Consider the following 24,088-nt stretch of genomic DNA (forward strand, 5'->3'; position numbering starts at 1 on the left):
TGTAAAGCTTAGGAAGGAAGTACATAGTGGGCATGGCTGGATCTGTTATAGTAAGACAGTGTCTTTCAACATCTGTGAGGAGTCCTTTCCTGTACCATTTAAGAATGAATATCTGCCATTCTGCAATCGGCTCTTTTATTGGGTTACATTTTAATTTTTGATAGCATACTGATGTTTGCAAATGTGTGTTCCCCGTGTCAATGTAATCCTGTCTATTACGCACTATTATGCTCCTTCTTTAGAAAAACTTTTTATGGGCCAGTTTGAGGAGCCCTTTGCCTTGACCAACAATGAATTCACCTCAAACGTTATCATATGGTGTAGATGCATTGATGATGTGATATTGGTCTGGCCATGTACGTAACGTTTTCATGAATTTGTGAACGTTCCCAATAATAACTCTTTTGGTTCGGAATTGATTGGTCAGAGTGATGGTGCAGCTATCATTTTCTTGGATCTCCACATTTATGTGGAAAAATGGAAGTTACAAACTAGGACATTTAGGAAGCCAACACAAGGCACTTCTACTCTTTTTGCAACAAGTTGTCACAGGAAATCGACAATAGATATCATTCCTAAGGGTGTGTTTCCTAGGACCAGGAGAAACTGCATTGATGACAGAGTATTTCAACAGGAGTGTGAGATTATAACTGAGAGATTCAGAAACAGAGGATATTCCATGCAATCTGTTACCAAAGCGCAGAACAAGATTAGCAACACTGACAAGCAAACAACATTAATGACGAAGACCAAAACAACAACAAAACCAAATATTAGAATCATAACACCATACACTAAAGATACTAAAGTACTGTACCAACTAGTGTGTAAGCACTGGCACCTTTTATTGATGGATCCTGAATTTAGAGAGGTTATAGATTTAAAACAGGGATTTATTTTTACAAGAGCCTGTTCTATCAGAAACAAATTAAGTCCATCTTTTTTGAGAGATACTGATGAGAAGGCAGCAACTGGTAGATAATGGTTAAAACCACCGTGTAAAGTGTTCCAGTAACTGCATTATGTATAGATATGCTCATAGCAATACTGAGGCATTTTATAATTTCTTGGGAGATCAGGTGCACATTAACAAGTTTATTAGGTTTTGCAGAAAATTCATTGTATATGCATTTGTATGTGTATGTCAAAAGATGTGCATTGGAAGCACAATTTGTGAGTTGAGAACACGTATCCAAGAACATCTCTCCACTCTCAACAGTCCAAATCCGAGATTAATACTTGCTCTGGCAGGAAAGACATCAGCTGGATGATAAGCAGGACATTAGATTTAATGTATTTCATCAGGAAATCTGCAGCAAAAGATGAGGGGAGCACATGTTGTTGCTGTGCCAAATTGAACCCAGGATAATTTCGCGCTTTGAAACACTTGTTTATAGGCGCGTTTTAAATGCCATATCATATCATATCATATCTAATTTGTAGACTACGGAGTACATATACTGGTCTAAACAAAGAACATGAGATGAATGTATTTTTGTGGACCTTTATGAAGATGTAAGGCTTTGTGCAGCTGTACATTGCATCTAGGACATATTGAACCATTTGGTCTACAATAATAATAAGACATGTACTAGCTTATGCTAAATGTGTATAATCGCTTACAATACTTTTTGTTGAGGTTGTCTTGAACTACGAGATATTGGGCCTCATTACACGGATGGCGGTGAACCATGGCGCTATTAGCGCCATGGTTCATGCCGGTAAAATACCAGCACCGCCTTGGTGGAATGGGGAATTACCGCCCTATTCCAAGGTTGGAGGGCGGTAATTCCCCCTTCCACCATTGCCCTTCCCCATTCCCATTTTTGCCCCATAGGGCTCTATGGGAATGGGGAAGGCGCTAATTATGGTACCGCAAATTGCGGTACTGTAATTAGCTCCCTGGTCCCTTTGCGGGTTGGTTTTTACCGCCTGCAAAAAGCAGGCGTTAAATTCCCCAACCCACAAAGGGACCTCGTAGTAAGGCGGTAAGGATTTACCGGTACAGGTAAAATACCGGTACCGGTAGACCCTTACCGCTATCCGTGTAATGAGGCCCATAGACATTTTAAATGAACGCCATCAATTCACATTGCTGTTTATTATCTCTTACATTATGCGAAGGGGCAGATGTGATGGATACAATGAGGGATCTTCTCTCTATGCTATTTACATTATATATGCTTTTAGCACTTGCTTGACAAGGACACTACCAACAATAATTGACAATGTTCAATTAAAAATATGTGTAAAAAATCTGTCCTATTTAGATCAGTCTCAACTGTGAATAAGAAGCCAATGTATATATTTTAATGCATGATGTCACCAATCATGGGATTTATGTAATCACTTCCGAATATCACTAATTGCAATAGGCAATGTCATATTTGAGACAATTAGAAAAGCACCATACAATATGTGAAAACAACACAAACAAAGAAACGGTTATATTGGCCATGTGACAATCCTACCGTGCAAGTGCATGACAAGGTGATAAGTGCAAGCTGTTGGGGGGTGAAGGGAGAAGTGGAAGAATGGGGGAGCCCCACAGGTGGGGGTGGGCAAGTGCTATTTAGGCCAGGGCAGCAAGTACCATGGGAAAGGGGGGAGGGGAAGAAAAGTACAGCAGACAGGAGGACTGGGTTGGGATAGTCTGGGAAAGGACGCCCGAGGGCAGGCGCTTGCATAGGAAGTTGGCAGGGACTGGTAGGGGGGGTGGTCTGGTCCCTGATGACTCTGAAAGGACCAGGCCACAGTCGCAGCAGCAGGTGGAGAGTTTAGCACATGAGGGGGAGAGGGAAGAAAGAGGAGAAAGGGAAGGTGTTGAGAAGTTTCCGGAACTTAAGAAGAAATGGCTCAAGTCTGATGGGAGGAGGGAGGCTTTTCCAAAGGGAGGCACCAGCTGAAGAGAGGGATCTATCTCCCACTCTCTGCTTGGAGAAATGTTTGACCTGCACAGAGTTGGGGCCAGAGAATCAAAGGATTCTGGCTGGGCGGTATTTCAGGAGGGAAGCTGGATGTAGACAGGTCTAGGCCCCAGACAGCGTTGTGAATGATGTGAAGGATTTTGAATTTGATCCTTGCAGTTACCGGGAGCCAGTGGAGAGATGATTAGCACTCTGAATTTTGTGTGGATCAATATCGTTTTATTTATGTATAGCACAGTAAGGAGGATCAAAACAATGTATTTACCGGTACAGATCTTATGTGTGTACGAACTGGCGGATGAACACAAAACCGTTTGCAAGGGATGTAACTCCTGTGCTGTAAACAGAGAAGGGAACGTTTTGAGAGATGGAACCCGCTGATGATGTCACTCTATTATTAATAAATACAACCAAAAATGGTGCCTGCAGTGCGAAGACGTGGGACGCCCGATCTCGGCAGAGTGCACCTTACAGGACGCTCTTATCTTCCATGGTAAGATATTAGTCTGCTCAGAAACTCCTAATATCACTGACAAATAATGCTAGAATGCATTTAGAAATGCACAATTTAATTGTTTTTATATTGATCTATGACAACAGAATCGCCGCCTTATTATGCAGCTACACCCCTAGTATCAACTTTCAGAAATCCAACTGGTGAGAACCATGTTATTTCACTCGCAATCCATTAAATCTTTTCACGGACGAACTTGAATATTAACAGTATCCAATACCGGCTTCACAGGTTTCGTTCACAACGACTTCTAATATAATTGCCAACCTAAGAATTGCAGAGTGGCACACTGATTTGACATTGGTGAGTTCACATTCAGTTCAATTGTTAACTCCGTTGATTATAGACTTAAACTGTTGCAATCAGATTGTGATTGGTATTTACACCAACGCAGTATATAGAAACAGAGCATTTAAGAATAATTCATATTTATCATACCATAGACAAGTAAACTAATTACCATGGCAACACACCCTATAATCATGCAGAGGTGGCATTAATGGAAATTATTAGCAGCACTGAAAAGATTGGTGCTGTCTGTTCTGGAGTACTGGTTTTGGACACTACACTCCCTGGGAACGTGTGCGTGTGTGTGTCATCACCAAGGCAGCTCAGCTTTGACAAACTTGCAGATTCAATAACGTTCAAGTGCACTACATTACTTTTATGATTTTCTTGTTTCTTTACTTTATTACCTCCTTTTTTTGTTTTCAAACTATTCAACTCTATCAATGATCTTCTTTAAAGATGGCTTTTCTTTTTCTATTACTCGCCTCTTTTGTTTCCCAATGGATGTGATACTTTGTATGCTTTAATGATGGGTATACCAACAGTGCTAGATGAATCAGTGTATATTTTTGTATTAATCTCTTGCCATTGTAGAGCCTTGTAAAAGACCATAATTGGTCAAACACGTGTCGGCTTAGCTAGGGCATAGATCTAGACAAGACTAGTGATTCAATACTGATCCCAATTGATTGGTTATATTAAAATCAAGCATTATTATTGGGTTCAGCACAGTGTCTTTGGTGTATCATTTCCAGTCTAGTGCACTCAAGATGTCACCAAAAGCTTTCTAGAGGTAAAATAGTTTTCGGAAGGGAATTTGGCCTAAAGATCCTGGCTGTGATGTTTGCTGGCTGAAATTCTAGCAGTGAAGGCTCAATATTAGGGGTGCTCTAAATAACACTACAGCTCGTTATGAGTGTCTAGCATGGGTGCGGAGGAGTGCTAGACCTTTTTGAGATGATATCACTCCCTGTGATGACAAATGTATTAAAGCTTCCACTCTTAGGCGGATCCCCACATACAAAGGTGACACTTTAAGTACTATCATCTCTGAGTTGGGAGTAGTTGGGTAACAAGCCCTGGTGGGAGTGGGTTAGAAGGGGAGTCTTGCTTGATACTTGGAATAGTCTGGTTGACTGAGGCTGAAGCTAATTAGTAACTGGTGTACAGAGGATGCTAATCACCCTCCCCACTCATGAGAAGGGAAGGAGTCTTGATTGGGTAGCAGATTTAAACTGCAACATCTCAGTAAACAGCATTACGCCTCAAACATGGACACACCATTACCTTATCGAGTTTGAGCTTACTACAACCTCAGCTCACAACAAAACATGCCCCACAGCACCTTCATGCCTCACCAGAAACAAGCGGAATATCACGGCTGAGGCAATCACGCCCCTTGTTATCCCGACTCTTAACGCCTTACCTAACACAAGTGACCCTACCATCCTTGTAGACACCTATAATGTGTCCATGATCAAAGCTATTGACTCAGGAGCACCTCTCAAAATGCGCAAAGGAAAACCAAGAGCCCATGTGAATTCTTGGTTTACCCCTTAGCTAAAAGTGCTCTAAAACTGAAAAAAGAAAAGTAGAAACTCTTTGGAAACTTACACCATTCCATGAGAACAAAACTAATCTAGTTTCCATCTATACCAAATATAAAAATGAGATAATTCGTACCAAACGGGAGACCTATAACAACAGAATAAATCCAGCAGGTTCTAGAACCAAAGGACATTTTACCATCCTGCGTGAAATAGAGTCACCCAACCCACCCTCAGACATATAAAAGACAAACTTTGGTGTACTAACATCCAAAGTGTGCTTACCAATAGAATTACCAATCTTCAGACCAAAATAGCGAATAAACGCAAACTACTTACCAACCAAGCAGCTACCAAACCCCTCATGGAAGCACAGAACCACCCAGCTCCTCCCCCATTACCTCAAGGCTTCAAATTCTCAAATGAAACTATACCGGATGTACAAAAAATCATTGCCTCTCTGAAACCTTTCAACTGCCAGGGCGACAGCTGTCCAGAATAGATTATTAAGATCGCAGCCAGAGACTTGGCACCATTCATTACTTAAGTCATCAACTCTTCCTTCACCAGTGGTGTGGTACCTAGCAACCTGAAGGAATCTTGGGTACTCCCACTACTCAAAAAACAAACTCTTGACCCCACCATTACAACCAACTACAGACCAATCACTACGGCCCCATTTTTACTAAAGATTTTGGATAAGGTTGCATATCTGCAAATACAGGACTACTTTGAAGCTAACAAACTCCTAGGATTTTGACAATCTGGTTTTAGACCTCAACATGGGACAGAAACCACCCTTATTGACCTAGAAAGCCAGATTGACGACCTGAAAGATAAAGGTAGATTTGCCATCCTGCTCCTTCTAGATCTGTCTGCGGCCTTTGACCTAGTTGATCATAAGGTACTCTGCGATCACTTGGAAACGGCAACCTTCTTCTCCAAATCTTCCATCACATGGATACGATCATTCCTAAACAAAAGGACTATGCAAGTCTTTTCTCCCGCCGCAGCAGCTGACCCCATTCTGATCACCTGCGGCGTACCCCAAGGGTCCTGCGTCTCAGCCACTTTGTATAACATCTTTACAAGTTGTTTGAGAAACTGGACTGTCTGGATGTCACCTACACCGACTATGCAGATGACACCCAGATACTCCTACCCCTGACAGGTTCATATGACACAGATGTACTTCGGGTAAACAAAATTTACACCATCATTCAGGCATGGATGGCCACCCATGGCCTATGCCTGAATGATGATAAAGCGGAACTACTGCTAGTAGGCTCCCCAGGCAACTTAAACAAACCTGGCCCCAATTACAACATATTCAATATAGATGGGAATAAAATTCCAATCGCCAAAGTAGTAAAAATGCTTGGCTTCTACTTTGACGCCACCTCTAACCTTAGTAAACAAATAAACATGACCACCTCAGCCACTGCCTACACAGGGAAAACTGATAAGAGCCTGCAGACCTATGCTATCGTCTGATGATTGCCTCACCCTAGCCAGAGCTCTTATAGGTTCCAAACTGGCCTATTGTAACAGGCTTTATCTAGGCACCAACAAAACAATAATTAACAAACTCCAGACTATGAAGAATAATGCTCTCAGAGCTGCATTGAATGTACCTAGGAATGAACACATCTCAGCTACTAGAATACAACACAAATGGCTTTCCATAAATGAAAAGATCAAACTCAAATCCTCATGTATGACCTTCAAAGCACTGAACCACACAGCCCCCCCTACCTCACTGACAAATTCACCTGGTGATCATCCACACGCATCACCAGATCTACAGACACTTCCTGTCTGACGGTCCCTAGGTTTAACCTAAAAAGATCCGGCGGTTCTAGCTTCACGGTACTGGACTCTCAACTCTGGAACTCCCTCCCATCAGACATCAGGGCCTTACAAGTATTCAACCACTTCAGGAGAAGAGTTATAGCCTGGATACTTAGCAAGAACTAAATAACCACTGTGTATTACATGTGCCTAGACAAATACCTCTCGTTAGTTGTCTAGTATTGAAGTATGTATTTACCAATGTATGATACCCACTTGAATGTATGTACAAACTGCTTTTGCCATTCTCATGTAACTGTACTTCTAAGCGCCCAGATACCTCTGGGTCAGGTGCGCTATATAAATAAAATAAACAAACAAACAATAATCATTGGGCCTGCAGAGGCAAGACAAACATAGGGAGAAACTGGGATATGTCTTTTTTCTTTGGTTTAAAGGTTTGGCACAAGATCATTCATAAGATTATAGGTCTGTAATCTGAAACTTGAAACTATGGGCCACATGACCAGTTTGTCAGTATTTCCGTAAAAAAAATAAATACTGTCATGCTCAGTTACTGTTACTGCCACTTGTTCTGGTGATAAATCCATCAGGTTACTAGGGTGCAGTAGTGTAGTGTTAGTAAGCATTCATGACGCCTACAGGATTCTGTTATGACAGGGTTTCAGGTAATATACTTAAAAGGATATGCTGTCAAGCTGTTATGTAGATCAGGTTACTTTATTCAGGTACTTCAGTCCATCAGGTCTCATCGGGTACATTTGGAGATTGGGAGATTAGGAAGTACAGACATAGGAACCCACTGGCTCCCACCACCCAGGCTCACATCTTTGAACTGCTCTGGGTGGAACTCTATTCACACATAAACATTCCATTCCTTCAGCTAACATTCCACACATGACATCACTCCTTACATACACCTCATACAAGCAGGATAAATGACAGCTGGCTGCACACAGTGTCAATTCATACACTATTGGGAAGGGAACGCTGACACCATGGGTCTGCTCAAACTGTCATTTACGATGACACTGGGGCATCCTTGACACCATTTACGTTCTCTGGGACTTCCAGCATGCATCCCAGGTAGTCTCTCCTCAATTCTGCCTGTGTGGGTAGCCACTTTTCCTGAATTTAATATGTCACAGGCACCGTTACCATGTACCACAAATTCTTCCCCTTAGTGCCTTGCAATACAACTCTCTAGTTTCCTTTGGTTTGACAGCCAAAACAGTCACAGGCACTACTATTAATGCTGGATGCCTTCAAGGACCAATCACCTCCCTTGGCCCCCCTTTCTCCTCCCTGGATGTCTACCACCAGGGCAGCCTGCTCTTTAATGCTCTCTGGGTGTCTACCAGAGCAGCCTCCTTTACTCTTCCATGGGTGGTGGGACTCACATGGGGGCAGTGGGTTCTCTCTCCTTTATAAAAGTCTCTCAACTTCAACTTCCTCCTGTTCTGCACCCCCTGCAGCAGTGTCTCCTCTCTCCTTTCCCTGGACCACAAATACAGGTACCTGTTCTCTCCAGAGTCCATCCAAAAATCCTCTACAAGACCAGACCTTGTTGTCAAAATGTTATGACAGAGTTTCAGGTAATATACTTAAAAGGATATGCTGTCAAAAGGGACAGTGAGCTAAAGACTTGGTAGAGTCTCTCCCAGGGGTTATTCACCCAATAACAGGTCATTGGGCTGTGTTCATGCTGGTCAAGAGATTCCAAGACCCCCCTTTGTTTTGCATAAATTAACTTTGGGTTTCACCCTAAATTAACAGGGCGATCCAGACGTGGACCCCTTGCTCACTGTTCTTAGAGAGGCAACAGTTTCACCTCACTGATGATGCCCAACAAGGCTGAAACACGTGTATGGGGTTACTGATGGTACTCTTGTTCAGAGGAGAATTGCCTAGCATTTCAGCGCTGGACTGCCCCTGGGCAGAACAAAGGCTGATATGCAGGGACATTTTTTCTCTGTGAAAGGGACAGTGAGCTAAAGACTTGGTAGAGTCTCTCCCAGGGGTTATTCACCCAAGAACAGGTCATTGGGCTATGTTCGTGCTGGTAGAGAGATTCCCAGACCCCCCTTTGTTTTGCATAAATTAACTTTGGGTTTCACCCTAAATTAACAGGGCGATCCAGACGTGGACCCCTTGCTCACTGTTCTTAGAGAGGCAACAGTTTCACCTCACTGATGATGCCCAACAAGGCTGAAACACGTGTATGGGGTTACTGATGGTACTCTTGTTCAGAGGAGAATTGCCGGCATTTCGGCGCTGGACTGCCCCTGGGCAGAACAAAGGCTGATATGCGGGGACATTTCTTCTCTGTGAAAGGGACAGTGAGCTAAAGACTTGGTAGAGTCTCTCCCAGGGGTTATTCACCCAAGAACAGGTCATTGGGCTGTGTTCGTGCTGGTAGAGAGATTCCCAGACCCTCCTTTGTTTTGCATAAATTAACTTTGGGTTTCACCCTAAGTTAACAGGGCGATCCAGACATGGACCCCTTGCTCACTGTTCTTAGAGAGGCAACAGTTTCACCTCACTGATGATGCCCAACAAGGCTGAAACACGTGTATGGGGTTACTGATGGTACTCTTGTTCAGAGGAGAATTGCCTAGCATTTCGGTGCTGGACTGCCCCTGGGCAGAACAAAGGCTGATATGCAGGGACATTTCTTCTCTGTGAAAGGGATAGTGAGCTAAAGACTTGGTAGAGTCTCTCCCAGGGGTTATTCATCCAAGAACAGGTCATTGGGCTGTGTTCGTGCTGGTAAAGAGATTCCCAGACCCCCCTTTGTTATACTTAAAAGGATATGCTGTCAAGCTGTCATGGAGATCAGGTTACTTTATTCAGGTCCATCAGGTCTCATCAGGTACATTTGGAGATTGGGAGATTAGGAAGTACAGATATAGGAACCCACTGGCTCCCACCACCCAGGCTCATATCTTTCAACTGCCCTGGGTGGAACTCTATTCACACATAAACATTCCAGTCCTTCAGCTAACATTCCACACATGACATCACTCCTTACATACACCTAATACGCGCAGGATAAATGCACATGAAGGAAAGCCAATCACAACAGACTCCACAGGGGATTTGAAGGAAGTGGAGTGGTAAAGTGGTGGTAAAGTGGCAGTAAATGTGTTGCTGCCACCACTTTTCCTGCACATCCAAACTAGTAACAAGGGCTAATGTGTCTTTCTGGATTCTGTCCTTGTTTAAATGAGCTTTTCTTTTTATTCTACCATCACTCCTTTGACCCCTACAACCATGTGACTGAATTATCCTAATTATTGTTAATAGTTATTTCATGTTTTCGAATTTTGTCTTGGTTGTTTTTTTACTGCATTTGTGGTTTTTTAAATGTTATTTTCGATTGTACCACCAAATATCATTTCCAATGTTTTCAGAAACGGAGTGGCGAGTAGAAAGACATCTGTACTGGAGGAAACTGATCTCCATGATATTGCTAAGAATCTCTGGAGATTGCAATACTTTTTTTAAATTAATTTATTGTGCAATAGCCAATTTGACTTTTAACACATTTCGACGAGAAATAAAACAATATGCAAACCAACAAAAATTTACATATTCTAAATAGAAAACAGCAAAACATCTTGAATAAAAAGACAAGACAAAAGAAAAATAAACAGGAATACAGATCACCATTAACAATTCAGTCTAAAACTAACTTCAGTTCCCTTAAACACCTTACAACCTCAATTGATAAGGCCGACTCATTTCCAGAAGATAGTCTTGCCCAAAACTCCTCGGAATTAATATAAGACTTATCATAAACAAATCTATTAAAGAGACCGGCCCTAATGCTCCAGGTCCCAGAGCAACTAGATAACAAGTGCTTGGTAGTCTGGAGATCACTACTAGGGCACCTATCACAAATCGGTACAATCACTCCTTCCTTATCTCTAATAGCTAACAACTCTAAGTAGGAATTAAATTTAAACAAAACCTCAAGAACGTAGATCTAAACCGAGGATTTGGGGACTTCTTTAAGTAAGCCGGCACGGTTGAAAGGCGTTTATCTAATAGTGACAGGGAAGCTGATCTTTTCGTTTTTCGCATATTATTGATGGTGTCTATCCAATCGATCAATTTCATTTTTTCTTTCCCTTTCAAAGGGTTCTGTAGAAGGAATTCTGCATCGCAGTCACAGCCAGATAAGAGTTTTAAACATTTTTGCCCCAATCTACATAGGAAAACATTGTTCCCTAATTGGTACTCTATAGCGAATTCCTCAAATAAGGAATTCTTTGGAGGATCTAAGATTAGTCTGTACAGAGTCATCCACTTCCATTCAAGCCATGATCTAAGTGATGAAAGACCTAGTTCATAGCGCAAACTAACAATTGGAGTACAAACCGGCAGGCCTAAAGTACTTTTCTAAATCCTAGACTCTATTATATCCCAATCTATCTCCAAAACTATAATGCTATAATCCAATCCATAAACAATTATGGGAACTACCTTCCCTATGTAGAATCTTATAAGTGGGAGGATAGAGAATTTGCCGAACTTAGAATGAATTTTTTTCATCTGAGCACATAATTTCACTACTTTTAGATCAATAGATGACATTAAATTACTCTTGGTAGGAAATTATCTTAATACGGCTCCCAAATATGTTAATTCGGAAACAACCTCTACCGGACACTGGTCCAACTTCCAGGCAAAATTCTTAACTATTTTATTTGGTCTCTTGAATAATAGGATCTTAGATTTTGAAGGGTTAATATTAAGTTTATTGCTCCATGCATAGGATTCTAAGGCGGTTAGCAGACGTTGTAGCCCCACTTGAGAGTAATCCAGGACTACTATATCATCCGCATAAGATAACCAATTTATTTTGGTGTTACCAATATATGGAGATATTAGACCAATATCATGCAACCAATTAGTTAGATCTGCCATAAAGAGAATAAAAAGCAAAGGAGCAAGTAAACAACCTTGTCGAACCCCTCTAGTTATCCTTATTGAATTAGAAAGTAGGCCCGATTTGCCTAATCTAACCCGCATATAGTTGTTAGAATGCAGCTCTCTCAATATAGAAAGTAAACCAGGAGGAATACCCCAAGCATCAAGTTTTTTCCAAAGTAAATTCCTATCAACCAAGTCAAAAGCCTGGGAAAGGTCAATCCAGGCTCCAAAAAGGGTAGGGCCATCCTTGGTAGACAACTTTACAGCTAAACAATTTAGAACTAGCCCATTCAATGAAGGAGATAGATCCTTCCTGAAGCCGGATTGCTGCTTTGGTATAATTCCCTTGGTTTTAGCCCAGGCTTCCAATTCCCCTAGGATGATGCCCAAAAAGATTTTACTATCTGCATCTAACAAAGAGATAGGACGGTAATTAGAGGCCAATGACCTATCACCCTTTTTGTAAATAGGAATAACTATGGAATATTTCCAGGTATCTGGAAAGATCTTCTGTCTAATGACATTATCAAAGAGTATTTTTAGAACTTTCGCCCAGGTGATTGGATCCTTTTTCAGAATTGAATTACTCAAACCATTCAGACCAGATGCTCTAGAGGCTGAAGATTTCTTAATTAATAATTCTAGGTCCATGACATTAAAGACTAGATCCCAATTAGATGCTGGGGCCTTCACCCCACACTCTGGAGCCTCTGAGTCATAAACCATAGTAAAATGATCAAGCCACACCCCCTCCTGAATTACGGAGTCTTGTTTTTGATGGTTAACTACCACATTCATTCCCACCATTGACCAGAAATTACGCGAATTTCTGTGAGAGAGAGCAGAAAGCATTCTCTCAGCATCCTGTTGCACCACCAGATGCTTATGGGCTCGAAGCCAATTCCTGTAGTTGTACTTTAACTTAGCTACTTCTGCCCTATAGACTTCCAAACATAAGCCTGAATTCTTTAGAGCAGATCTTTGATACCTTAACTCTAATTTATGTGTTCTGATTTGATCATTAAAAGAATGTTAATGAATCTTATGGGGTTTCTGTGATACAGACACTACTGGAGTCAAATAAGATAACAAATTCATAAAGAGCCCTGGCATACACAACTTGGATAATTGCAGAGACGATAGATCATTCACCCTGTTTCTCAAGTCCTCATTTAGTAATTGACCCCCTTTTGGAAACTTTCTAATTACATTCCCCGCGTTGTTAATGAGCAGCTCTTGGTCATAGCGGGGGACCTCCAGAGCACTCTCATAAGAAAGGGCCACCTTCAACATAGCATGATCATCATTATTACCATCCCCAACATTCAAACTACGACAGCTCTCAAAAATATTTTTCGATGCAAAAAGATAATCAATCGTAGAGAAGGAGGAGCCTCTATGCCAGGTAGCAGAATTTGGAATATCCCCCCTAATGTTACCATTCAACATAGAAAGGTTCCAATCCTTCATAAACTCTGACCATATTTTGCCATTACTGGACTTTTGTTTACACTTTCCCGACCTGGGATCCACTGTAGAGATACATTAGGAATTAAGGTCCCCGGCAATGAGAATATCATCTGCCGGGAATCTTAGGGAGCACTCCACTAAACCATCAGACAGAGCATGCAGAAACTCTGGTAACGGACAGGCATCATGATGCCAATATAAATTTACAACTATCCAATTTGAACAATCTGAGGTACTTTTTCTTGTCAATCTCACTATTAAGATCCCCTGGTAACTGTTTACAATAATAACAGAGGATTTAAAAACTTCATTGCTAGAAGCCACTAAAAGACCCCCCCTTGGTCTGCCTGCCCCTGTACCCACAGCCAACTGTTGAAGAATAGAGAAGCCATCCAAACCCATCTTACAAGTTAACCATGTTTCTTGAAAAATAATTAAATCAAAAGAATCAAAAATTTCAGACTTTCTGGGCTCCTCACAAAATGAGGCATAACCTCTAGTATTCCAAGATAGAACATTAATCTCGGTTACCCCTAAATCTTCGGTTGGGTCATCCCCATTTTAAGAAATACTTGTGAAATAACTTCGGGGAGCATATCCCACATATTCAAATGAGTAACGGCAGGAACTGCCTTAAATGTGGCTCCCCTTACTTGCTCTAGATTCGCTGCCTGATGTAAGTGGCCAGAGACAGGTACCGGACAAGATAGAGAGAGCTCCAAGACTCTCTGGTCCCAGGCCATCTCTTCACTCATAATTGTATCTAAACCCAACCTAGACTTCAAAACTATTGCAGCCGTATTCGTGTCAGGGCTAAACAGAAAACCACAGCCTCAATATCACTTGATGAAAAATACTTCAAAGCAGGAATAGTCTTCATTTCCGAAAGAATAGCAGATCAATTTAAGGGTGAGTCATTTCTTATAGACGGAATATGGTTGCCAGTCATTTGGTCGAAAACAATTGGTCGACTGGACAACTGGTCGAATCAATTTGGTGGAAAACCAAATGGTCGAATTTTTATTTTTTTTATTTTTACTCCCTTTTTTTTTTTGGGGGGTCCCCCCCAACCCCCTTTTTTCTTTCTTTTTTTTTTTTCTACACGAAAACCCACAAAACACATATATAAATAATAAAAAAAAAATTCGACCATTTGGTTTTCGACCAAATGACGTCGACCAAATTGCAGTCGACCAGTTTGTAGTCGACCAAATGACTGGACACCACGGAATATGCCTTGACAAAAAGATTCTCAAGTCAGGATTCAGTTTATACAAATTATTGTCTGAGTTCTGAAGTCCTGAGGAAGTATTGCCCGTCCTTGGAGTAACTCCCACACCTTCTGCAATTGCAGGACCTGTAACAGGCAGAAGTCCATTCTGTAAATTCTGTGGAAGACCAAACGGCCTATGAGGATCCGAACAATCTAGTAAACAATTAGTTGCATCAGTAGTCTTAATTTGAGATTTTTCAGCATTAGCTGACACGACCTTAGAACCCGAATTTATGGTCGTCCTCTCCGATTTTTTCAAAAAGATTGGAGCTATTTTCACCAAAGGAAAAGACAAAGACCTTTTCTGTTTAGCTAGCAAAAAGATTGGAGCAATTTTCTTAGATTTTTCTAGAGAATCAGTTTGACTTCCCATAGTTGATTTCCCAACAGGCCCTAGACTCTCGGACGAGGTCTGCGCTTTTTGATCTTTCGAATTAAAGACTTTCTTCCCCTTTTTAAACTCAGGGGACCTTGGTACCTGATCCTTTTTGGATTTATCCAGGATCTTTAACCCATCTTTTAGCTTGCGTAGGTGCTGATTAGTGTCCGAGGCAATCCTTCTTTTATTCCGTTTGGACTGTTTCTTGGGAGGAGAGATGGTATCATCCACCACTATCGCCCTTCTTTTTCTTTTCTTTTTAGATTTTCCATTCAGTTTCTTACAACGTTGAACTCCCAAGTCTGCCTCAGAGGATGAAGTATTTATTTGGGAACCCCCCACCGGGGCCAAGAGTTGGATATCCGAGTCCGCCAATGCAGCTAATCTCAGAAACTCTTCCATTACAGAAGTAGAGAGAGGAGTATCATCCAAAATACTCTCGGGTAGAGTGGGGGCAAGGGAAACTGGTGGACAAACCTGATTCTGTTGGTCATAATGATCAACTTTTTCTAGTAGAGTCACGTCACGGACACCTTTTTTAAGTCCCCACAAAGGTCAGTCAAGTGATCCATTTTCCTGGCTTGATCTTTTACTTCTTTGTGAAGTTCACTCAAGAATCCTCCCAGTGATTCATTAACGGCTGATTTTAGAGCCACCAAAGTTATTTCATTTACTTCCAAATCCTTCGTGATCTCTAATGGTATGCCCGTGTGTTGGTAAACCTCTGTTTTCAAATTTTCAAAGTCCTTAACCAAGGAAGATAGTACAACATTTAAAGCCGTTATAGTTGGAGGCACAGGCTCGTCAGAGGTGTACTCAACATCACCAACAGATCTCACATGAGCAGAGGAAGCATTTAATAAATCCTGAGGCTTCCTTTGGGGCCTATCTATATCCAGTTGCGAAGCCCCCCCCCACATAGGAGGCCGAGACCACCGCTTCCAGCTCCAACAAGTCATCATCTCTCAGCTCCTCAAATTCATCCTGAGGATGAGTCAAAAGCACCTCTGGATGAACTATGCCCTCCCCAAGAACCAAGAGAGGAGGCGAGGAATTAGACAGACATGGTTCTAAAGTTGAGGCAAGATGGTTTGCAATCACCTTCTTCATGGTGGTAGTCCTCAAGGTAAAATCCAAATTGTTTTGGAAGAGGGCACAGATAGGGTGATTCAGAGGCGTTGATTCACCCTCCTTTTCCCCCATCTGCAAGGATAAATCCTGAAATCCCGAGCCAGTTGGGGACTGATTGTCCAAAGGGTAAACACTAGGGGGTGGAAGGAAGATGCCCCATCCTGATTTGTAGGGTTTGAAAAAAGACGCCCTGTCCCTTTCCTTCACCTTGCATGGGGGTGTCTCCCCCTTTTCAGCCTGGGCAGTTTGCAAAGAACCACGGGCTACTGGAGATAGAATCGCACTCCGAAGATCATACATTTCACTCTTTTGTATGAAAGTAATTAGATGTAATTAGTTGAGCACAAAATTGCTCTTCCTTAGACTTGGGTCAAAGGCAAAGAACGGCCCGCAGTCCCCTAGTCAGAAAAAAAAAAAGAGTGAAATAAAGGAAGATGAGGTGGTGTTCAGCACTACCCCAGTGAAAGAATAACAAAAGGCTGGTAGCAAACAAACCACCAACCACCAAGCGTAAACACTGGGGGGCACTTATACTAAGAATACAAAGCGGAACTTCATCTTAAAGCTATAGAGTGGCAGCACGCCGGACACTGGCCGGACGCACCATGCAGGGCAATCCACCGTAGTCCACCACAGCCCAACACCACCAGCACCACAGGAACAATCGCGGGATCAAGGACACCGCACTAACAAAAGCTGCCAAGCGCAAAACTGTTTTAGATACCAGACACTTCCCATGGTTTCACATATTGCAGGCCCTACAGAAAGCATCTTCAGTATTCCAGTATAACAAGGGTGCAGGGTGATGGGTGGTCGTTTCCAGGATAGCAACCTGTTATGGTTCGACCACTCCCCAAGTACAATGCTTTTGTAGAGTGTTTCTAGAATGGCATCATTATTTGGACTATAGAACAGTCTGTCTATCCTTTCTACAGCTTGTTGCGTCAGAGGACAGAAACAGATGACTTCTGTATCTGCTCTCCTGCCAATAACCTGCACATTTAAAGCCCTGAAAAGGAAGACGCTGAAGATGAAGAAAGAACAAGTAACCTAATAAACTGTTTATAGATTTGAGGTCTCCTGAGTCTTTTAGTTTATAAGACTTACTGAAATTGTGAATGGGACTTCAAAGAACAATAATGTAGGGACTGATTTCTGCTGAAACACTGGTCATGTTCTTACACTGGCAATTGATGCTTCGTGTCAAAATTGTCAGTTTGGTAGAATACGTGGGAATACATGGAATGGGGGCGACAGGGGTAGATGGCCACCCGATAAGGGAATTGCCTCATGGTGCATGAAAGTAGATGTTGGAATAGGTGGAATCGGTGGAAATGGTGGACTGACAATGGAGAATGTTGTTGGTGAGCAAGAGTCTGAATGTGCCAGGATCAGCGTAAGAAATACAAGAGATCTTAGTGAGGAGTGGGGATGAGAGGGTTGGGGTGTGGGCATGGTCTGGGAAATTACAAAGCCTGGTATGGTGGGTCAAAAAGTACGAAAATGGGATGAGCTTCACTGTAAAGACATAGGGCCTCATCACGAGTTGGGCGGTATCCTGACGGTAATTGCACCGGGATACCGCCAAATGCAATTAGCGATACTGCTACTCAGTCCGGTGCAATTGATGTCAGATCACTAGTAGTGGTAAGGCCGTAAATCCTGGACCCGATGGGGGTTTCTCAGGGCTATTAGTACTGGCACAATTAGCGGTGTGCTAATAGCGCCGAAAACAGGTGGAAAGTGGAGATGTTTACCTCCAGCTTCCATAGCACAGGCTTGGAATCTTGCATCGAACCAGAGGGTGCCCAGAGGATATTATCTGTGCAGCTCAATGCCATTAGGGGAATGTCAGCAGATCATTGTTGGGAGGGGGTAGCAGAGCCAGTATTTTTGCTTAGTCAAGGCTGACTTTCCATCACCTCCTGAGGATCTTATTGAAGGTATGTACTACTGGCAAAGAGCAGGAAAGTTGAATGGCGAGCAACATAAAATGCGAGATCTCCCCCTGTTGTTATTCCAGGATGGAGAAGCTACTTGCAGAATCCTACAGGTCCACCCTCTTGTGTCTAAAACAAAAGTTGTCTTGAAACTCATTTACCTGTGGAAGCATAAAAACTGGTGTTAATACATACCTATTGAGGTGAACATTCCTTTGGTCATTGGAATATTGTTTGACTTAAATCCTACAGGCCCTGAAAAAACAGAAGATAATTTATCAGAGTATTTAAGAACTTACTGCCTTGCTAAAGTAATTTCTACACTTCTGCACTCACGGCCCACTTATTTGCAATGAGAGAATTGGTATTTTCCTCTTCTGTGACCTTTTCCTCTCCCCTCTTAATTATTAGATATATTCAGTAAAGCGAAGATCATCCCCCAAAAATTACTTCAGAGCAGAATATACCTGTTTTACCTTCTTTTTACTAAAGCAGGTTCATTTTCAATACCAACATCATCATCTGTACATCACTTACCACAGGACATGGAATCTGATATCTCATTAGCGCCCTAGAAGGAGGCTCTGGCCAATCTGGATGCTCAGAACGCGGGCTGTATTGTTTCATACAAGTCCGTGTTCTGAGCAGCATGAGTGCTGCTGAAAAGCGCTGCCTTCCATTGCCCGCTCCTCTTTCCTTTCTCCTCCCTTCCCCTCACTTCTTAGCACCTCTGTAGTTACCTATGCGGGTCCTGAGAGTGTGTTTTTTTTTAAAGAAAAAGAAACATAGCTTTTCTGGCTGGTGCCGCCCCATGATTCCCAGAGTCCTTTTTCAATGAAGATGAAGTCACAGTCATCAACAGTGAAAATGGACTATAAAACAGGACACGGCACCAGGCTACACAGAAAAGATACGCTTCTTTTTTTTCTTTCAATACACACTATTAACACCCACGAAGGTAACTACATAGGTGCTAATGATGATATTACCCTTGTCTGCGGGCTGACCCTATTGGTAACGGCCCCATTATAATACATGGCAGCCTGCAATATCTGTATAAAAGCCTGGCAATACGTTTCTCATTGCAGGTCAGTTGTGACATCGCAACTGACCTGTAATAACAAAATTACATCACAACTGCTCTTTAATCAGTTATTACGCTTTGGTTGTGATGTCAGCAGAGAGAATTCCAGCTTCCACTGCAGAAACTAATTAAAGCTGTGAAAATCTTTTCAATTCCTTGCTTGCAGAATAGTTTTCCGTGTCACTTTACTGCCATTAATTGACCAGAAACTGTTTATGGTAGAACGTTTAATGTGTGCACAGCTGAAGTTTAACACACATGAGCAAGAATCTGCATGTTATTAAGTGCCAGGCTATTATTGAAGTCTATGTAAAAAGGACAAGTATACTTGTCCTTGGCACTTAGCACAAAATAAAACTTTTTTTCAATACATTTTTATTAAACTGTTTGAACCTTTTCCCTGCAACACATTAGGAGCTGCATTAAAAAAAATCCAAACATATTCTAGATTGATTATATGGATCAGCTAAGGGAAGATATCTTTCATTAGATTATGCAAGAGACATGTTATTAAAGGGAATGACTGTGTATGGCTATGTCCAACTTGGTCCAACTTGGGTCCCTCCTCTCTTTTATCTTACTCTCTACCTGTGGTGTTTCCCCAGGGGTCTAACGTCTCTCCCTGGTTTTTCAACCAATAACTGGCATCACTGCATTGCTGCTCTCTGCCCCAATGTTCAGTGCAATGCGGATGACACCCAGCTTGTTTGTCAGGCTCCTTTCTGCCACCTCTTCTCCCTGTCTCATCTCTGATTGTCTGTCTGCAATCCAGGAGTGGTGAGCCACCAACAAACTCTACCATAATGCCAGTAAAACAGAGATCCTCCTCATCGGCACACCTGCACCTTCCTTTCCTGTCACCCTCTGGCTGGCCTCCCTTGGCCTTCTCCCTGCTCAAAACTGTGAGGCTAAAAACCTCAGGGTCATCTTCGACTCCACCCTTTCCTTTTTTCACACATCTCTAACATCTCTAAGAAGTCAAACTACCAACTTCACCCCCTCAGAGGTATTCTTCCTTTCCTCTCCTTCCCCCAGCAGCTCACTGTCTCTAGAGTTCTGGTTCTCTCTAGGCTGGACTGTTGTAACAGCCTCTTTCTAAATCTGCCTGCAATTACTCTCCGGCCTCTTCAACTCATCCATAACAGGACTGCGAGACTTGTCTTTGGCCTTAAGCCCAGGGGTTGTATCTCTCCAGCCTTGAAATCTCCTCATTGGTGCCCAGTGGCTGCAAGGATTAAGAACAAGACCCTTTGTATTGTCCACAAGGCCTTCTGGGGCCTGGGTCTGTAATATCTTCAACTCTCCCCTCGGAAATACCTTCCTACTCAAGCTTTTCGCTCCTCCACCTCCATCTCCCTCAGGGTCAGCCGCTTCTCCAAGCAACGAGTTGGGGGTAGAACTCTTTCTTCGGCTGGGGCCTCCCTCTGGAACAGCCTCCCTACCTCTCTGAAACTTGAGGAGAACGATCTTCTGTTCCGGAAGCACCTCAAGACCTTCCTCTTTGTTTCTGCCTTTGCCCTTCCTCTTCTCTGCTGATCTCTGTCTGCTTTGGCTTTGGGCACCTGACTACCCCCTGCCTTCAGGCTGAAATCCCTGCCCACCCAGCCACATACCTGCACCATGTTAGTGCAAGAAGGGTTTAATAAATTGTTGATATTCTAACTAATGGAGATTCAAGGGAGTGCACCACCGGAAGAGCAGTAAATGTGGAAACCTAGGGGTTGTTCTTTATCCCCCATAGAAGCATTATGGCAACAAGACAGCACTGGAAAGCTGGTGATGCCAGTAGAATTATTAAAGGGTGCGCTTGAACAGCTGCATTTTCCCAGACGAGCTTGGCTTCACCTGAGAGACCTAAAAGCCTATAAAGGTGTGACCCGCCCTCCCACCGATGTTGATCTGGAAGCAAGGCAAGAAGAAGAATTTCAGTGTGTGCAGACTCAATCGATGACAAAGATGGATGATAAAGCAACCAGCTGCTAATGCACATTTTTGTATTTGAACTGAGATTCAGTGGACACTCCTTATAGATATTTTAGCAGGAGTGCAAAGACTTGCTGAGAATTTCAGGAATTTCAAAAAATAAACTTTTAGAAATACATTGAAGCATCAAAGTTATGCCTAAACGTCAGTTCTTGATCAGAAATTGGAAATGAGATCAGTATCCAGATTCATTTTCTGGTGAATACCTGTTCTAAGGAGTTAAACATATGGTACTTACCGACAGTGATGTTCATCGGCTTGTGCTTGCTGTCTTTGTGTTTATACTACGAGCTTATCTTGCTCTTGTCAGAAGAGACATCGATATTCACACTTTTTTACAGGTCCCCAAAAATGTCCAGTGATAAGAAGGCTTCTCACCGCAATAATTTAGCAGATTTTACAGTTGCAAATATAAAGAAATGTGATGATTGTATTAAAGATGATAAATGTAGAAGCTGGCATGGTTCTAGAGAATGAACAAGTGCAACAAGTACCAGGGTGGCGCAAAAAATTGATATCTATGTTTTGTACATAATAAATGTCTGTACAATTACTCTCTTTGTTCTTCTGTTGGGATAAATACCTATCTAGATAATGCAGCACACCTGGGTAATAACATGTGGTACCAGCACATGAGGGAAGTAGGGGAAAAAACATCTAAGGAGAGTTGCTACATCTGCGCTCTCATCCCCTATGCCATGAATACAGTACAAACATTTATCTCCAGAGACGTCCCAGAACACGATGCCAGGTTCCTCTTTCATCTTGCAGCATATATGACCAGAGCACAATTTCAGGGAAGTTGGGACACTTTACGATGGAGATCAAAATAGTCGTTTCCATTCAAGGATGATTATATCAAGACTACACAGATGGAAAAGGAACCTGGATGGGAGAGCAAGATGCTTGTGTATCCTGCAGCAGGACAGGAAGAGGTAGTCATTGAAGACATGAAGAGAATGGATTGCTCTGATGTAACAGAAATAGCTGGATCACCTGGATGCTGGGAACAAATTCAAGTGTTAGTCTATAGACGAGTGAAGTCCAAGAAGGGATGAGAAGGAGGAATGATGTCCAGTGCAGCTCATCTACTGAAGCCAGAATATGTGCAGAGAGTGACCAATCAATGTTTGAAGTCATGGGCTAAACATGCCAAACTACTGACATGGGTAGAAGGTGAGTCAGGTCCACTGGTTGTGATCCCATTGGCGAATGCGACATTGTGCTTCCGAAGACACAGAAAGAAGCATGTGGGAGATAACAAAGGCTGCATAACTACAGTTGACATTTCTAGGATGGGAGCAGGGACAGTTGTTTTGATGGATCGATATTGGGCTTGTGGGTCTAGGGCCTACATGAAGCTGCCCAGGGATTGGGGAGGAACATGCTCTTTGGTGCTTATTCATGTTCCAGCATTAGTGATTTCTCAGAGTGACCTGAAAATTGGAGAATTTCCAAAAGTAGATGCCCATTTGAGGAAAAGAAGATCGTGTTTGAATTTCTCAATCAAACCAGAAGAGGGAATTACTTCTCAGCCAAATCAATAGAAGCATATGACGCCATTCCTTATTAACACAGGTTGTTCAGCAAGACTGCTTCAATATTTAGGACTATATTCATGCCTGGGATCCAGGCGATGGCCATTGCCAAGTGGTTGCAGATTAGGAGATGGGAGCTTCTGCAAACAATCAACACCACCATAAAGGGATTCAATGCTATCAAAGAAGAGCTGACGGCCATACGACCATTCGACTAATGACCCTGCAGAACTGAAATGTCTTTGATATGATCGCAGTGATGGAAGGGGGAGTTTGTGCCAAAATCGGGCCATCATGTTGCACATTCATACCTTCTCACAATGACAAGAATAGGACCTTGACAGAGGCCATAATTGTAGCATTTTGGAGAAATGTTGGTGATGCTGATCTTTGGATTCTGTGTAATCAGGCTAGTGATCGCCCAATTCAAGAAGACGGCACAGAAAGCGGTAGGATTGAAGAGCATGATCGATGTCGAATCTAGGTTTGGACCCAAGGAATTGACTGATGAAGATGTCAGAAAATACATAGAGGCCAGCATTGTAGCATCTGAAGGAATGATGTTCCTGTATCCAAAGAATCATAAGAAGTATGTGGGACGATGGGTTGATTGTAATCCGAATGGACAGTGTGACTACATGACCTGGAGTATAGATGAGCATGTCAAATCAGCCGGCACCGTGAGGGGGGGTGATGAAGATCTGTCTGGACTTTAAATAAGCACTTCTTCAAAAGAAAATATCAAGATGTGGAGACCATTGAAGAGGTGCTCGATAACTCAACCAGAGGGGGGAATGTAGATGAGCAGTTACATGCATCTGCAGGAAATCCTGCCCCCTACCTCCTATATGTTGGAAGCCTGAGATTGTGCTTAACACCAGCAGTTGTTCCACAGCGAGTGTTTGAGAGAAGGTATCCTCTGAGAAATCCCTATAAAATGTATCCCTGAAAAGATGACAATCTGAGGGAGGAACACCCTGATGGGATATGAAAAGGAGCAAAAAGAGGAGCTGGTGACGCCATGAAGGACGAGCGTGACGCACTGAGAATACTGGCTGAAGAGAATGTACGGATCTTGTGGAAATTGATGATTACGTTAAGAATCAAGTAAACTTTCATATGCATAAAGAAGATTGCACGTGTGCGAAGCACTGCAGACAATGCCTGCCATTTAATAACTACAGATGCTGTAAGACAAGTAGATTAAGTAATCTTAGAAGCTGGCTATATGTAGTGAATATACTACAGGCAAAGCCACCATTGT

General features: G+C 42.4%; 1 protein-coding gene across 1 annotated transcript in view; it reads right to left on the reverse strand.

The window, feature by feature from the left end:
- LOC138481079 (xaa-Pro aminopeptidase 2-like) overlaps positions 1-24,088 on the reverse strand; it is a 450,117-nt gene that overhangs the window by 71,190 nt on the left and 354,839 nt on the right. Inside the window, exon 18 of the mRNA XM_069612975.1 lies at positions 18,415-18,474. Within this exon, the coding sequence (XP_069469076.1) occupies positions 18,415-18,474 (60 nt within the window). The remainder of the gene's footprint in view (positions 1-18,414; positions 18,475-24,088) is intronic.

The sequence above is a fragment of the Ambystoma mexicanum genome, chromosome 5p (genome assembly GCF_040938575.1).
Source record: "Ambystoma mexicanum isolate Mex_15411 chromosome 5p, UKY_AmexF1_1, whole genome shotgun sequence".
Classification (NCBI taxonomy): Eukaryota; Metazoa; Chordata; class Amphibia; order Caudata; family Ambystomatidae; genus Ambystoma; species Ambystoma mexicanum.